General features: G+C 34.3%; 2 protein-coding genes across 2 annotated transcripts; one reads left to right on the forward strand and one right to left on the reverse strand.

Annotated features, from left to right (window-relative positions):
* Positions 1–5,505: 5,505 nt before the first annotated feature.
* LOC117322366 (V-type proton ATPase subunit F 1-like) lies at positions 5,506–9,646 on the reverse strand. The gene is made up of 5 exons (XM_033877233.1): positions 9,550–9,646; positions 8,487–8,568; positions 7,926–8,008; positions 7,361–7,483; positions 5,506–6,450 (listed from the first exon to the last, which is right to left on the reverse strand). The coding sequence occupies exons 1-5, from the start codon at positions 9,601–9,603 to the stop codon at positions 6,421–6,423; spliced, it is 372 nt and encodes a 123-aa protein (XP_033733124.1). The 5' UTR covers positions 9,604–9,646; the 3' UTR covers positions 5,506–6,420.
* A 268-nt stretch (positions 9,647–9,914) lies between these two features.
* LOC117322367 lies at positions 9,915–14,533 on the forward strand. The gene is made up of 3 exons (XM_033877234.1): positions 9,915–10,029; positions 12,193–13,278; positions 13,632–14,533. Exons 2-3 carry the CDS (start codon positions 12,263–12,265, stop codon positions 14,011–14,013), a joined length of 1,398 nt encoding a protein of 465 aa, XP_033733125.1. The 5' UTR covers positions 9,915–10,029; positions 12,193–12,262; the 3' UTR covers positions 14,014–14,533.
* The last annotated feature ends 2,559 nt before the right edge of the window (positions 14,534–17,092 follow it).

The raw sequence follows: 17,092 nt of genomic DNA on the forward strand, positions 1-17,092 counted from the left end.
AAGAACAATTGTTTTTATAAAACAATGCTTTTCATCGCTTACAAAATCTATGTAGTAATTAATGTCTTCCATCATTTTTGAAGAAATTTCAAATGCAGTTTTTTGTTTAACACAGATCTAGAGGTTGCAAAATGTAGCAATGAAAAAATGTTCTTATCTGATGTGAGCAATATAAATATTACTGTGTAGCTCACGCTGTTTTAAGATGTTCCTCTTGTTAAGATATTTGAGACTAAAAATCTTACCTGATATATAAACCATTAGATTTATTATTGTACTTATACAATTAGAAATAACTTATTAGAAATTACAATTGTAATTAACCTAATCTTATGAAATTAACCATGTGTAAGTTTATTTCAGTGTCAAAAACACAGATTGTTAACCAAGTACAATTGAAACTCCATGCAGTTCCCATTTTAATGTAAAAAACATCAAACGTCTTTTAATTTAATCAGTTTTATCTTCAACTTTTAACTTGTTTTTATCAGTAGTCTGATTTAGAACCATTATTTATTTTAAAATACATTCAGTGCAATCTATCTTTTTAAATATTTTCACTGAATAAAGAATTGCCGTGATTTTAAAGGTTGGTGGTTTCCATGGTGATTGTAAAGCTTTGTTGTTTCCATGGTAACCGTGATGTCACATTGTTGCCCTTCACCGTGTACTGGTATTACAGGACACTGTTCCGGACCTCTGCACCATGTCAGCTGTTTGTGATACATTGTTGTTTATTCTATATTATAATTCATGTTATTTCAATATTAATTTATATCTCTGATATATCTCTCATATTAATATGTCGTCACGCACAATTTATCCCTCTCGGGTCTTTCAGAAGAAATCTACCCAATCTTACTGGCACCCGCCTGATGGTTTACCCAATCTTACTGCAAATATGCTTATTTTGGTGTACAAAAATTTTGGTGCATAGGTAACCAAATTTTGCAGTTATGAATTTGGAAAACCCACAGTTCCTACCCTAGACTATGAACAGAATCTGCAGTTAGTGGAATTTAGAGGAACTTTTTCTGCGCAAAAAGTGCTAAAATATAATAACCGCTAAAATAGTTATGTCTATGGTATCACTCCTACTGCAGATTTTATTTCCTAAAATTTGATTCCAGCAAAATGTGTCCAGGTTTGAGGGAAAAAAATCATAAAATTAGAGCATACTGCTAATTGGTGAAAAAAAGGGGGAGGGGGTGGACCTCCCAAAAAAGCAGAGACTAGCTACTTCATATGACCAATTGAAATGGTTTGACATCACAAAATTAGTTACGATGGAATGTAATACAGCAATATACCAAAGAAAAAAAAAGATGCATGTAAGATTTGGTTTATTATTACATATTCAGAGTATTATTAGAACTGGCTGTAACCGGACTTTTGATGGGATATTTTTGTCCTCAAACAGGTTACTCAAAAGCAGTCATGAAAATTTCTTTTTTTTGTTTAGCCTAAGCATTAAGATTTATTAGTTTGATTTCAATTAACTGGTAAATATTACATACAAAACATTCATACCCATTCATTCTTTAACTTTTTTATTAAAGCTGTTTCTGTGACGACCGATATATATTTTATTGGATTTTATCAAAACTGTTTCTGTGACGACCGATGATATATTTTGTTGGATTTTATCAAAATTGTTTCTGTGACGACCGATGATATATTTTGTTGGATTTTATCAAAATTGTTTCTGTGACGACCGATGATATATTTTGTTAGATTATATCGACTCCTTTTCTGTGACGATTAATGATGATTTTGTTGTTAAGAAGTTATTAAGAGTGATAACTCCACCTATATACTATACATGTAAAACGTCTTAAGATCTGAATATATTATATATACCTCAACAGGCTACTACCATTTACACAGAACTTTGGGATCAGTGTTATTTCATAATAGTCAACTCATATATTTCTCAGAAATATTTTCACCTGATAAAAATTTCATCATGAGGATAGTTTAAGAAGATATCCTGCATTGATATTTCACACATCTCAAAAGGTTGTCCAAAGCCGTTGTTTAAAAAAAAAAAAATTTAAATTTAAAACTTTAAAAACATTTTTTTGATAATATTTCACACATCTCTGCAAAAAGTTGTACAAAGCAGTTGTTTGTGGGGGGGGGGGGATTTAAGAAATTTTCAAACTTAAAAACATTTTTCTGAAAAAAAAAATGTGTAAAATAATTGAATAAGGGAGATAACTACAAGATTACTTTTAACTTTGGTAAGATTTTCACATTTCTGATTAGCGTCTGAAAAGAAACACATTATAATTCGGGTTGTATTTGTTGCACAATGTAAATTGTTAATTCATCAATTAATTTATGAATCATGTCATTAACAATAAGAGATGAAAACAAAGTGTATATGATATTTAGTTCCTTTTATCAGAAATTGGAAAACAAAACTTTTCAGTGGCATTAGCTTTAACAATTTCCTGTAGTCACAGCTTAAGCTGTAAATTTAGTCACTAATTCACTGGATTACTGGTAAGCTTGTTACAAAGGTTTACTGGAATTACCGTTACCGGTTGGTAAACTTTTTACTATATTTACCTGTAGAAACATGAATTGTAGACTCGTTACCTAAGACATACCTGGCTTCCTTTCGTGATTTTGTTACTTCCTTTGTTAGCATCACAATCTTGCAATAAATGTTGATGGTTTCACACGAGAGTCCTTTTTGTTTTATCATCACGGTAATGTAGTCCTGAAACTGCCAGAACTTGTTACCCACAGACAATGGCTGTGACCTGTTTATCAGTCTTGTCCGGTGTGAATACTAGTGAGGAAACATTGGTTGTAAACCCATAACTGATTGTCAGTTATAATCGTAAAGAATTTCAGATGTCGTTTATCAAATATATATTCTGCTAACAGTTCAAATCCTAGAAAATGAACAAGCATTCTCAGTTGAAGTTAGGTAAATGTATACATTTTTATTTTTTTTTAATTTAAATAAAAAATGCTTAAATTACCTAGAATTAGGATATGAATAAAATTTGTCAACATTTTACATCTTTATTATGTACATGTATATCAGCTGTGGAATTTGTGTGATCTAAAACACAGGGAATTATCAAAATACTGATGTTTGATAATTGAAAATTACAATCAAGAATCGGATTGGTTGGTCTTATAACATTCAGTTAATCGATTATATCCATCTTCATTCCTTCAGTGCATATAATACTTATTACCCACTTAATTTAAATAGTATATAATGTTTACTACTAGCAGAATGTGCGTATAAGTACCCATGCAAGTTGCGAGGATGCAATTTGTTAGCTCACTTGGCCCAAAGGATATGGACTTATGCCCTTAAACAATTTCTCAAAGACCAAAAGGTCTTTAATCACGATATTTGGCTGGTAGGTTTCTGGGATGTAGCTCCACAAAGTTTGCAAAAAGAAATTACCATGAATCGTTTTCAAGGTAATGAATCGTTTTCAATGTCACAGGCCAAATTTGTTAAAACACTCGAAGAACTTCTGATTAACTGAAAAGCAGAGAATCATCAAAGTGGATACTAGGTGAGTGATACAGGCCCATTGGGTTTTTAGCCCACCATCATCAGATGGTGGGCTGTTCAAATCGCCCTGCGTCCGTGGTCCGTCCGTCCGTCCGTCCGTCCGTCCGTCCCTCCGTCCGTAAACAATTCTTGTTATCGCTATTTCTCAGAAAGTACTGAAGGGATCTTTCTCAAATTTCATATGTAGGTTCCCCTTGGTGCCTAGTTATGCATATTGCGTTTTGAGACCAATCGGAAAACAAAATGGCCGACAGGCAGCCATCTTGGATTTTGACAATTGAAGTTTGTTATCGCTATTTCTGAGAAAGAACTGAAGGGATCTTTCTCAAATTTCATATGAAGGTTCCCCTTGGTGCCTAGTTATGCATATTGCGTTTTGAGACCAATCGGATAACAACATGGCCGACAGGCAGCCATCTTGGATTTTGACAATTGAAGTTTGTTATCGCTATTTCTGAGAAAGTACTGAAGGGATCTTTCTCAAATTTCATATGAAGGTTTCCCTTGGTGCCTAGTTATGCATATTGCGTTTTGAGACCAATCAGAAAACAACATGGCCGACAGGCAGCCATCTTGGATTTTGACAATTGAAATTTGTTATCGCTATTTCTGAGAAAGTACTGAAGGGATCTTTCTCAAATTTCATATGGAGGTTCCCCTTGGTGCCTCGTTATGCTAATTGCATTTTGAGATCAATTGGAAAACAATATGGCCGACAGACCGCCATCTTGGATTTTGACAATTGAAGTTTGTTATCTCTATTTCTCAAAGTACTGAATGGATCTTTCTCAAATTTCATAAGTAGGTTCCCCTTGGTCCCTTGTATTGCAGTTTTGGACCAGTCTGTCCTGAAAACAACCTGGCAAACAAACAGCCATTATCGTTAAATCTCAAATTTCTTATATAGCTAGGATTACCTTGTTTGAAAAGTACTGGAGGGATGTCTCAATTTGCACAGATTAGTAAAATGAAGGGAAAAGTAGAGAAAAGATCAATCTGACATGGAACCTATGAAGATCATTCAATGGTGGGCGCCAAGATCCCTCTGGGATCTCTTGTTATTTTGCCTGGTCACGAGAAACAATGACCTGCCATTTGGCACCGGATCTGGCCAAACAGCTTCATATTTTGTTATAGACCCACATCAATGCAAAAGAGAAGAAAACACAATGGATCTCCATATACCTTGGCTAATATTTATTGAGAGTACAATTCTACCAATCACAATATACATTAATTCTCGTTCACCCTCATACCAGCAATATAATACTAATACCAGTCTTAATTCTCCTCATCATATTCAACACAAAAATCTTCAACAACTATAACTTTTGTAATAAATGCACCAAATGTTCTCTAGCACAATGTATTCTTTAAACTGAAGAGCGACTTGAAACATTGACCATTTTCTCTGTGAGAAAGAGTACCTGACTGTATTACACATCTGATTTTGTTCATTTGTAACGAATCGAACAAGAATTTCTGATTTTGATCATTTGTAACGAGTCGAACACCATCTATTTTCATAAATGAATTTAAAATTTACAGCTTGTTCGATAGTCTGTAATAAAAAGATGGCAAGAATGAAGATATTATCGCTTACACCAAAGTAGAGGTTGTTTTTACCAAATATTTGACTAGATGAAAGATGTGGGCGTCCATCGCAACAAACGTGTGGCGAACCACTCCAAAACTACGGTACATTTATATTCTCCCATGTGTGAAGTATGAACGATCGATACACATATATATATATTAAAAAAGAAATATTTCCTCTTTAAATAAATCTGAAAACTTCGTGCTAGATAAACTTTCACCTCTGCTGTTGTTTATTTGTACCCCTGTTAATATATGAAAATGTATTTTTAAACCATGCTTCACTCTAGTATCATATCAGACAAAGCTCTAGGATACGAGCATATTACAGAAACAACACAAATATCCGACAGTTGATGATCAATACTCAGTGATTTTTTTTTTTGACATTTGAGTCCTGATTTAACCATGCCTTTGTGATCTCCCTACATGTTTTGAATACATAAGTATCTGTGAATTATGGGGCTCTTATCCCAACAAATTCAAAATGATGATCAGCATTTGTGTAAAACTTTCTTCAAATATCACTCAACTTTGTACTGAATTCAATTCCTGAATGTTAACTATTAAGTTTGATCGAGAAAATCTTGAGGAATCATTTATCACAATAAAAAACATATGAAGGAATGTTTTGTTACATTTTACATGCATGGTTGGTTATATGGAAAAAATGTTTGATAATCGGTCACAATCATTATACACAATGCAGGATTTCTTTGACTACATCTACATATCAGGAGAGACCCGAACAGCCTTATAACCATATCTGAACTTCACTCATAATCGACTAGACACCAATAAGGTTAATGAAATTAAATGAGGATAACAACCTCTCAAAAGATTTGTTAAAATTACTACTGAAACATCATTAAAATTTAAATGAATTACGCCCAAGTTTCATCAATGTTCTTAAATTTAGGTTACCGGTAATTCTTTAAGTTTAGTTTTCCCATAGGAAAGTGTTACTGAAGTTCAGAATAATAGTTGAAGACCTCTCCCTTCAATTCTGTAATACTTTCTTATGGAATATCCCTAAGTAAAGGAACCTTGGCCAGATTTTCAAAACGGAACAATGAGCAAATTAAATCCCTCAAAAATTAATACATTGTTTGGAATTTAAAGTAATGCTTTCCATAAAATTAATTTATCCAAATTTTAGAGTCCAGCTCCAGAGTTCCCATACTTTCTGATATACATGTATACATTTCAAAATAAAATATAACTCGAATACATGATTAAGTGATAATTTGTTCATGTCTAAATGATGTGGAACTTCATCGCAGGTCTTCAGCAGAGAACATACCCTGGAACGAAAAATAAAAAAATAATGCTACTTATCTAAAGTACATGTAGATGTTATACAGAAATCTATAATGGAAAATTAAGTTGCCCTGCATGATACATCTCAACAAATATGACTAGTGCATCCAGCTCAGATGTGTTTCAAGTCATTCAATAAGAAAAATGTTACCAAAGAATGAATTATGGGGTCAATGCACCTCCCTCTATATATCTTAACATTTGTTTAAGTCCTTTTCTGGGCTCCCATATAACACTTCAGAAAGGTGTCTTCGTCTGGTTAGTATTTATAGAATTTTTTTTTAGCCCATACTCCTACCATATCAACAAGGTGTAACATTTGAAGATCGGACGATGCATATCGACTGTGGAATGGAAGTAGGCTATCTATCTTAAGAGCTGTTTAAAACGGACAGTCTGATTGGTGGACAATTATAGTTAGTATTGTTTACAGAGATGTCAGAGATGTCAACCAATCAGATTGCCCGTTGCAAAACCGTTCTAAAATATATACCAAGTCAATGCATCGTCGGCTATGATGTCCGCTTTTGGGTTGATTTTCTGATCTTTAAATCAATGTCACACGACAAAAGAATAACATGCATTGATATTTATGTTACTGTTTGTGTGCATTTGATATTCAAGTTGGAATGAACTTAATTAAATTCAAAGTGAATCGAAGCATCTGATGTTACACGTTGTTGATATAGTAGAAGTAGGGGCTAATATTTTTTCTATAAATGCTAACCATATTCCTGTGGTAAGATGTTATTTTGTTAATTTTTCAGTGCTGAATCTATAAATTCACTTTTTTTTAAGACCCTATCCACCTGTCTAATATAAGATTCCTTTGTTGTTTTTTTATTTTGAAATTTACAAAATCTGACCAACTTTGTCCTGACTATGACTAAATACCTTTGCTCTGCGGAGAATAGAGTCTTTACTGGCGTCGTAGGGAGCATCTTTACTGGGGATTTCTAACACTGCTGGCATTGGCTCATTGTGGCTGTCTATCACATACCGTATCTCCTCTGCTATCTGATAACACAATTAAAATATGAGAATTTAATTTATCTACATCAAAATCCTACCGAAAAAACAACATTCTCAAATGACCGCAACAAACGTCATAGCTTTTTCAGAATATACCAACCTGAACAACACTACTATTTCATTTTCTGGTTGAAAAAATTCAACCTGTGCAGGTTTAGAGAAAGAATATGATTACGTAAATAATTAAGTGATTCATACCGTACATACCGTGTTTCAATTCGGGGGGGGGGCCCCATGATGATTGGGGCGATTTCTTTGAGTTTTCTGTACATGGATTATTAGAGAAAATGATATGCAGCTATTCTTTTCTTTCCAACTTAAGTATTGTATGTAACTTTGACACTTGTAAGATAAGGGGAGATAATTCTACCACAGATAACAGGTATAACATATTAAAGGTAGCATACAGCCTTAAAGCCTTTCTTACCGACTGATTTATCAGTATAATAGCTATATCATCTCGCTTCAGAAACCCTCGGAAAGATTCTTCTATGTCATGTCTGCTGGTGTCTGAAGGAAAAAGAAGGAAACTCCATTAAAATAACAGCATACAACTGAAAAACAATTTACTTTCAAAATCCAAATCAAGGAAAATTTAATCTTCTGGAATCCCAATAATAATTTAATACACAAATCAAATTTGATGAAAGTTGATTTCCATTTAACTCAATCGGGTTTTGAAGCTCGGAACACTTGTAACATTTTCTTTCTACTTTTAGGATAAGTTTACATTAATATTTCATAAGATATCAACATTCCTGCTGAATTAAAATGATTTTTATTTGGTTCAAATTGACTCAACATTTTCAATTGATAATATTGCTTTGTAATCTTGTGGTATTTATTTTTTTCAAATGAAGAAATCTCTGAATATGGGCATATGTTATGTTGAGAGCCGAGATAATTTAGAATGTTTTTATCATGACAGCAGTAATACCACTGTGAGTGTGTAAAGTCTGCTACATAATATATATATATACAGCCTTACTTTTATCCACCACAAGGAAGTTTGGCTCTCTCTTCTTGTTCAGCTCGCCCACACCACCAAGGAGGAAACCTGTACATGTGTCCTGTGTAAATATTGAAAAAGAAAAAAATTCTTTCAGTTTCATAGTGCTTGTATTTTTTTTGGGAAAGTTTTACTGATCATGAATTGTCACACATAATGTAAAAGGAAAGGGTCGGTGTGGCAGCTGGCTTGTATAGTGTTAAAAGCGGTCTCTGTCACTCAGCAGACAGAGCATGCTTCTTTGTCTCTGGAGGTAGAGCCTGGGATTATCATGCAGGAGACCCGGGTTCGATTCCTGTCTGGGCACTCAGCAGGAATGTGTTTTTTCCTGAATGCAAACTTTGGTGTTTTGGGGTAAATAAATATCTCACTTATCCATATATGTAAGGTATGTGTTATGTCATGCCCGATTTTATTGTGTTTGCACCAAAATCTTGGAGAATTCTACATTTTCATATAGTAATACGCTCTGGCCCAGACATTAAGTCAGGGCCAGAGGAACCTTGGGCTATGAAAATTGCTGCACCTTACTGTAGTGAACAACATGTACATCAGTGTTTATGTTTCAATACAGATTTTCTTTGCAAAGAAGGACAATTTTGTCTCTGTATTGAATACTAATATTTTCTCAAACTAACAGCCACTTGACTTCAAAGTATGTACAGTAGACGTATGCGTATTATATGTACAAATTTTAGAATGCATACTGTATAGTTTTTGTTTGTTTTTTATTATTTAGTAAGCTAGACTAGTGCACGTGTTTACATACGTATATTGCTCACTTGAACTATTTTATGTACCAAGCGTGTAGCTAGATTTTTGTTAAATCAAGTAATTTAAAGACCCATATGGGAAGATCGGCTCATCATGATCACTGATATTGACAACACAAGAATGTGTCTATCTTGTGACCTGCAAATCTAGAATGGTTAACAGGTAGGCCTGTGTCCATCGCATCCTTCATTACAATTTCTCATCAAAGATTATAACCCATTCCATGTAGGTATGTACTTGTTGTCGTTATTCAGTTGCAATACATTACCTCATCTCCGATAACAGCTATAAGTTTCCCCTTCACGGCGCTGTGAGACCCCATTTTGACAACTTGTAATCATGTGATAATGAAGAAATTGAAATAATAGAACCGAATCACGGAGAGAGATTTATCCGGATTTCCCTATGGAAAAATATAATTAAATATCAAAAAATTAATAATCACATATAACATCCACATTAACACTATCTGATAATATTTTTAATGTATCAGCAACAGATCATGTAAAATATTTAATATTACCAACTGCATAAAACGAAAAATAAATCCGGATATTTTATCCAGAAAAATGTCAAAAACCATCAAGTACACAACCCTATTTTCTCGGAACTCACTTTATTTTAGTGTAATTTCAGAGATTTGCGAAGGTCAAGGAGGAAATTTCTGCTTTACGTGTCTTTTAGGTTTTGGTTTCTCCAGAAAAATGACGAAATGAAGATGACATGGCCATGTTAGAATCGATAATCGGTATGCTACATTTGATTTCTGCCTGAGGTTTCTCTTATATTTAACAACTAAGCCTACTGTAACTCATACTTCCCATAGGCCTATATAAACAGACTCCAGACGTCCAGTAAAATACATATATTTTTTGTGCTGTAAAATAACCCTATGGCGTAACGAAATTATTTTGTAATACGTTAGGAAAATCAGAAAGTAAGTGACATTTTACAATAAGATGACATCCAGATATCGATATGCACTAATACTGATCATGAAGCGATAATCTTACTTATATTAGGAATACAAATTATCTCAATAATAAATCAAATGGTTTAATTTCACATGCATGTTTAAACCACACTGTGCCTAAATCTGGTAATCAATATCGTGTATATTATATTTCAACTCGGATTTCATTCCTTAGATTATGCCTAATCTGTTTCAAAGCTTTGTACTTGCATACTATTTTAGAATATAGATGTACAATGCACCAACTAGGAAATGCCAATATAATTTGACAAATTGCCTGAACCCAGTTCATTCTAAACAATAACAATAATACCTCTATTATATATTATTTAATTAATGCAATTTTGCTACATGCTCGTTAAGATTTTAGAATATATACTGCCAATAAAAGTGTAGCGGAATTGGATTGTGCCGATTGTTGGTGGCCATGCAGGTATTTATACATGTAGCTGAGAGTCCGTTTAGTGTTCGGAGGTCCAAGATTCTAGTATTGGTCAGGTCTGGTTGTTGCACTTTTCCTCTACTATTACATATGGTGCCCAACTAAATACCAACAGAGGTGGTATAGGGTCTCATTTGTGTCTTCGGAGTCAAAGACTTTGTTGAAAGGAGGGAGGAATGTAGCAGAACTGGACTAGCTATAGGCTGAACGCTGGTGGCCAGGTAGCTCAAATGTTTAGAGAGTCTGTTTAGTGTTCGAATGTCCCAGGTTCGAGTACCAGTCTAGCAGTTACATTTACAAGTAGCTCACCTGTCCTGAAGGGGCGGGGCCCAATAGGGTAAATAGAGGTAATTTCTTTAAATCGCTACTAGTCATAAGGTTATTGATAGATTTGAAACCAATTTGGTCAGAAACATGCTTGGGGGAAGGGGAACAGATTTTGCATTTATATATATAAATGGTGACTCTGATCCCCAAGGGGCAGGCCCGAAAGGGGAAATAGAGGTAATTCCTTTAAAACGCTACTAGTCATGAAGTTATGAATGGATTTGAACCATATTTGGTCAGAAACGTTCTTAGCGGAATGGGAACAGATTTTGCATAAATATGATAGTGACACTGTCACTGACCCCCTGGAGCCGTAGGGACTGGGGATAATAGGGGAAATATATGTAATTCCTTTAAATCACTATTAGTCATAAAGTTATGAATGGATTTTAACCAAATGTGATCAGAAATATCCTTGATGGAAGGGGAATAGATTTTGCATAAATGATTACTTTGACCCCACTGTGACAAGAGTGGCAGGGCCCAATAGGGGAAATTGAGGTAAATCCTTTCAATTCCTACTAGTCCTTAATGACTTAATGGATTTTGATGAAACTTAGTCTAGTCTGAGGCATTATTGGGCTGAGGAGATGTAATTATGATTTTGTATGAATGGAGGCTAGGGTATGGGTCCCTTGGGACTGGATAAAGGGGAAATGTTGCAAAATATGAAAAAAAAAAAAAAAAACAACTTAAAACCATAGTTGGAAGATGCAGCAAAAAATGTAATTACTTAAAATATTTTTCCATGAATACTGAAATATCCAGGTGAGCGATGCAGGCCCTCTGGGCCTCTTGTTCCTCTCATATTACATATGGTGCCCAACTAAATACCAACAGAGGTGGTATAGGGTCTCATTTGTGTCTTCGGAGTCAAAGACTTTGTTGAAGGAGGTAGGAATGTAGCAGAACTGGACTAGCTATAGGCTAACGCTGGTGGCCAGGTAGTTCAAATGGTGAAGAGTGTCTGTCTAGAGTTTATAGAGATCTCCGGTTCGTGTCCTAGTTTGCTTGTTGCATGTTTTCTCTTCTATTACAAATACAAAAGTCCATTTGGTCAACAAATCCTTTTTGTCCAAATGTCATAATTATGAATTTAACCTTTGAAACTCCTTCGAAATGACATGTTTTCTTTCATTTAGTGCTTATGTTTTGTTTTCTTCTTGTAGGTGATGACCAGTTTTGAGGTTTTAAAGAGTCTGAAACTTAAGATATCAAACTTAGACATCTCTGTATAAAATGACCCTGATAGAAGGTATAGGAGATGAAGTGACACTTCTGTTTGCTGTAGGAGTAATTATCTTCATCATCATCCTAGCATGGATTTCAACCAACATTCAGGAAATTCCATTCTTCAGCGTCATAATTGTAGAACTGACCCAGCGCAGACGTCAACGTGCAAATCTTGGGGCTGATAATGAAGCAACTAGTTCACTTGCAGATAATCCTTCGTCAGATTCGACAAATATTAATTCTTCAACTGAGGGGTCTTCAGAATCGGACGAAGTTCAGACAGAAGAAAATCCTGTGACAGAATCTGTGTCCTCTTCAAGTGATGGAGTTGGGCAAAAATCAAATGTCACAGAGGAAACCGAGGTCGAAACAACTGTACGCTTTGTTAATGTTTTAGATAATAATGGGATTCAGGATTCAGTTTTGCATGGTATCCGTGGTCAACATAGAAGAGAGGAGGGAGGGGATGTTGAAAATGAGCCAGTTCCAAATATTCAAGAAAATATTGTTGATCTGGAACAAAATTTAAATGCTAGTCAAAATGAAAGTCAAATTATTTCTGATATACGGGAGGACAGTTTGTCTGAAACTGAACTGCGTAGGAGAAGAGTTGCTTTCTTCGATCAGAAGAGAAACAGTAATGTATCTGAAACAAGGGCAGGTTACTCTAGTGATATTAATCTAACTGGTGGAGACCCAATCACGTCCAACTCGTCCGGTGAACAGGAATCGGCTTCAACTGTTTGTGATAAAACTAGCTGTGATAGTGCACCTTCCATATCCCAGGAAAAAACCCCTACTGAAGAACAGACTGGTGATGTTAGCCAATCAGAGGAGACCTTACGTACATATACCCAATCAGAGGAGAGCTTACACAGTCAATCAGAAGAGGTACATGAGGCTACCCTTGGGGAAGAAGTGAGTGATGGAGATGGAAGAATAAGGATTCGACTAAAATACCTGAACGACACGCAAAGGAATGTTGTTGCATCACGTACGGATACTGTTGGACAGTTTCGAAGGTAAATAGCACTATTTATTACCTTTAAACACTGATATATGTATATATAGGTTTCTTTTATACTTTAAGTCTCATGATATATTATAATGAACATAATTGCAGCAGTTTTGATTTTAAACCAGTGATCAGTATTGTTTTGTATAAAAAGGACCAAATACCTTGAATAATTGAAAAATCCAAGGAAATTACATGTAGGAAAATGTACATATATGTAATTAATTGATGAACTGAAATCAGTACTACTTCATTAATTGTTTTTATGCAAATTTTTCACATTTTATCTGAATTCTTGTCTAGTTTGATGATCACATAATTACCAAATGCAAGCTATTATTGTTTTTATATTTCTTTCAGAGTAAATTTTGCAACAGAACTTCAGGATAACAAAGTTGTGCGTTTCATTTTCAACGGAAGAGACCTCCGCAGTGATACAATGACCTTGGATTCTTACAACGTAGTAGACAATAGCGTACTCCACTGTTTGATAACGCAAATGAACCGCGAAGCCCCGCCCCCTCGTGTAGACACTGAAGGCGGATTTGACATGGGAACGATAATGCTACCCTTATTTGGTGTGATCCTGTGCATCATGTGGTACCTGCGCTTTGAATATAGACCGTTCTTCTCCGCTACGTCAACCATATCCTTGTTTGGAATAACCTCCCTTTATGTTGCTGCTGTCCTCGCATCGTGGGAAAGCCATCGTCGTGGTAATGTGCATGACCATATAGACTAATAATAAATAACTTGAGCTGTTTGTGTTGTAGAATATTGTTAATTCCAGTTCTGATCCAAAATCACAACTTTGGCCAAAAAGGTTTGAATGCCAGTATAATATCCAACTGTCCTTTAAAACATCATTATAATTAGCATTAGGCTAATGAAAAGGACAATGGAGGTCATGAACCCTGTTTTATAGAAGTAATAAGAGACTAATTAATGCAAGATAGATCATTTCACTTAGTTTGAAACATACTAAGGGTTTTATTCATTTTTAAACCTAGCCACATCAGGAAGAAAATCTCAAGTACAGAAACCGTTCAGGATTTTGTTTTTGTCAAAATCTTCATTGTAGAGCGAAATGATTAATTGTAGTGGTTGTGTGTGTTAATATTTATGGTCAGGATTTGGAAAATATTTTTCTATTTTGGTCACATTCTCGAAATATCAGGAATGCCTTTATGTTTGGATGACAAAATTGTTTTCCTAATAAACTTTATCCTACTTCGACCTGGATCGCCAGGTCAAACCAATTACACTTTGTGCAGAGTGATGATTTGTTTTAGAATCTTTTTAAGTTTTTATGAGAGAACTTTTTAATGATTATAAAAGTATACGCAGTCTTATATTCTCTACATCATAAAAGCTTTCATATGTATTCCACTTTAATTTCTTCAGAATTCTAATTGTCCCGAGATTTCAAGGGAGATAACTCTAATTCAAAACCCAGGTATAAAGTTTGAAGTAGCATGTAGCCTTAATGTAATGGTAAATGGATCAACTTTAGTCTTATGAATTGATTGACACTACTAGACGTCTACGAATGTTCAAATGGAGCAACTTATTGTTAGAGAGAGAACTAATGTAGTTCATTATATCTACTACTTGTCATCGTCGGGAACCCACGACACCGTACCGCTCTCGGTTACTCCTCGTCAGTGTATACAAACGTAAGAGCGGTATCTTGTGGGTTTCCGACGATGTTACTTTATAAGCCAATGTTAATGTCATAAGTCCAGTACACTGCATTCTAGCCCTCTGGGGAGGTGATAGGGGCGGACATTTCTATTTGAAATTTTAACAGGGTCTTTTAAAATTTCTTATCTCTATTTTTGTTCTATGCTTTCTATATACATGTATATTTATATAAATATACTTTTTCGGCATAGCCGTATAATTTTCTTTTGACCCTGGATATGACGCGAAAGGTGGCGTTACTGGTCAAGATGATGTATATGTGATTGGTCAATGTAGCGGTAAATGCAAAATGCAGATATGCAGTTAAAGACGAAACAAAATTAAGATTGAATGCAAGCTGAATAAGTGGATGCAGTCTTATTATCACCAAAAATGATTCAAACTGATATAATTTTGTTATCCGTACGCGTGCTGAAACTGTGCATTTATTAATTAGTTCGTTAATTTATTTCACCAGTAGTTTTATATTATAACCACCAGCATTAAAATTATGCCTTTTATCTTTTTTAAAGATATTTCTTGTTTCTTTTTTTTTTTTTAATTGTGTTTTAAGTTGATACAATACTCTCCTTGGTATCATATTGAACACACTTGGCCAGTGAATTTGGATATACTGGGGTACAAATATGAAAAAATATTCCCATTCCGTATTATTTCATCATTATAATTAGATTCCTTTAAATTATGCCAAAGTTGTGATAATTTATGTAACCGATTCTTTTTGCAAAAACTTGAAGTGTCATTTTTTCATTTACATGAAAAAGAAAAATATGGAAATATGAACTTCCACCCAGTAGTCTTGTATTGGATGAAAGTTGATTTAATAAGGTAATTTTAAAAGTAAGCAGATCCGGATTCCCGAGCATTCATGTTTTTATCATTTTGAATTAGTCCATCTTACTTGTTGGTGTATGATCATGAGCATTTTACATAAAACTAAATTATTTTACTATATATACAAATTACGATTACTACATGAAATGAATAATTGAAATAAAAAAGGATTGATTTGGTAAATTAGAGGTACTAGTAATTATTATATAAGTATCCTGGAAGCTGATTGATGGGTATTTAGAGCTTTGTGATTTACATCAGTAAACACATTGTATTTTACACTTACCATTTATACAGTAGTCAGTACAAAATCGTGTGATTTTCGCGTTCATTATAGGATTGAGGTAAATGTTTGATGCCATGTCGTCTTCTTCTTATCAAAAAAAGTCTATTCAGCATTAATTTCGTAAAGTTTTCTCGGATCATGTTAACCACTTTGGTAAGGGGAGGTAACTTGGTAAACTGGTTTGCCTTTTAAATTTCCCCCCATAGGATGCTTCATGTGGATATATATAGCCAGCTTTTCTGTTACTGTATAGTAGTTGATCATTGTCTGCAAGTAAGGATGGATTTCTATAAAAGGCGGTATATTAATATTGTTGTAAGTGAGCAAACTCTTTATTCAAGTTGTCTGTTTCAACAACAAAATAATGTTTAAATTAGTGATGAGCAACTGCAAGAATGGTTTTCTGAGCTTGTTTGATTAATTAATTTCCTGGAAAGCAAGAATGGATTTCTGTGAAGGCTGGATTAAAGTTCACATTTGTAAAGGATGATTTTCTATGAAAATCTGGCGGTGTGGACTAGTCTGTCAAATAACTTTTATCATCTTCGAGGAAGCATGTTTTAGTTTTCTGTCAGAGCTGGCTGCTTGTCTGTTGAAGTAATCATGACTCGATTGTCTTTGAGATTCAATGAATAACTGTATCCCGGGTAGTGACATAACAGCAAAAGTTCTTGTTTTCCAATTGTGATCAGTGCACATGTAACTAATTAAAATTCTATGTATAATGTAATTAATATATATGGCCAATAAATTATGGTATCCGAAAACCTAATTAAGTATATTATGTTTTATTTTTTAATAATGTGATATAAAAACAGTATATCATTCTTGTGTCTAGACAGCTTATATGGAATTAAAAATGAAATGTCACAGAAAGAAACTGATAAGTTAAAAAGACCAAATGGCAAGTTAATGATTCGTAGATAAGGACAGTTCCTTAATTGATAGCACATGTACAAAGGACGAAATGAAAGTGTAGTAAAGGGCAAGGTCAGTC

This window comes from Pecten maximus, chromosome 2 (assembly GCF_902652985.1).
Source record: "Pecten maximus chromosome 2, xPecMax1.1, whole genome shotgun sequence".
In the NCBI taxonomy this organism is placed as follows: domain Eukaryota; kingdom Metazoa; phylum Mollusca; class Bivalvia; order Pectinida; family Pectinidae; genus Pecten; species Pecten maximus.

Bases quoted from the DNA above. Each gene is read 5' to 3' on its own strand.
- LOC117322366 (XM_033877233.1), bottom strand. From the start codon at position 9,603: ATGGGGTCTCACAGCGCCGTGAAGGGGAAACTTATAGCTGTTATCGGA. The intron at 8,009-8,486 runs GTAAGGCTGTAT...TTTTTCCTTCAG, and splicing joins CTTCCTTGTGGTGGATAAAA to ACACCAGCAGACATGACATA. The intron at 7,484-7,925 runs GTAAGAAAGGCT...TTGTGTTATCAG, and splicing joins TTATACTGATAAATCAGTCG to ATAGCAGAGGAGATACGGTA.
- LOC117322367 (XM_033877234.1), top strand. From the start codon at position 12,263: ATGACCCTGATAGAAGGTATAGGAGATGAAGTGACACTTCTGTTTGCT. The intron at 13,279-13,631 runs GTAAATAGCACT...TATTTCTTTCAG, and splicing joins ACTGTTGGACAGTTTCGAAG to AGTAAATTTTGCAACAGAAC.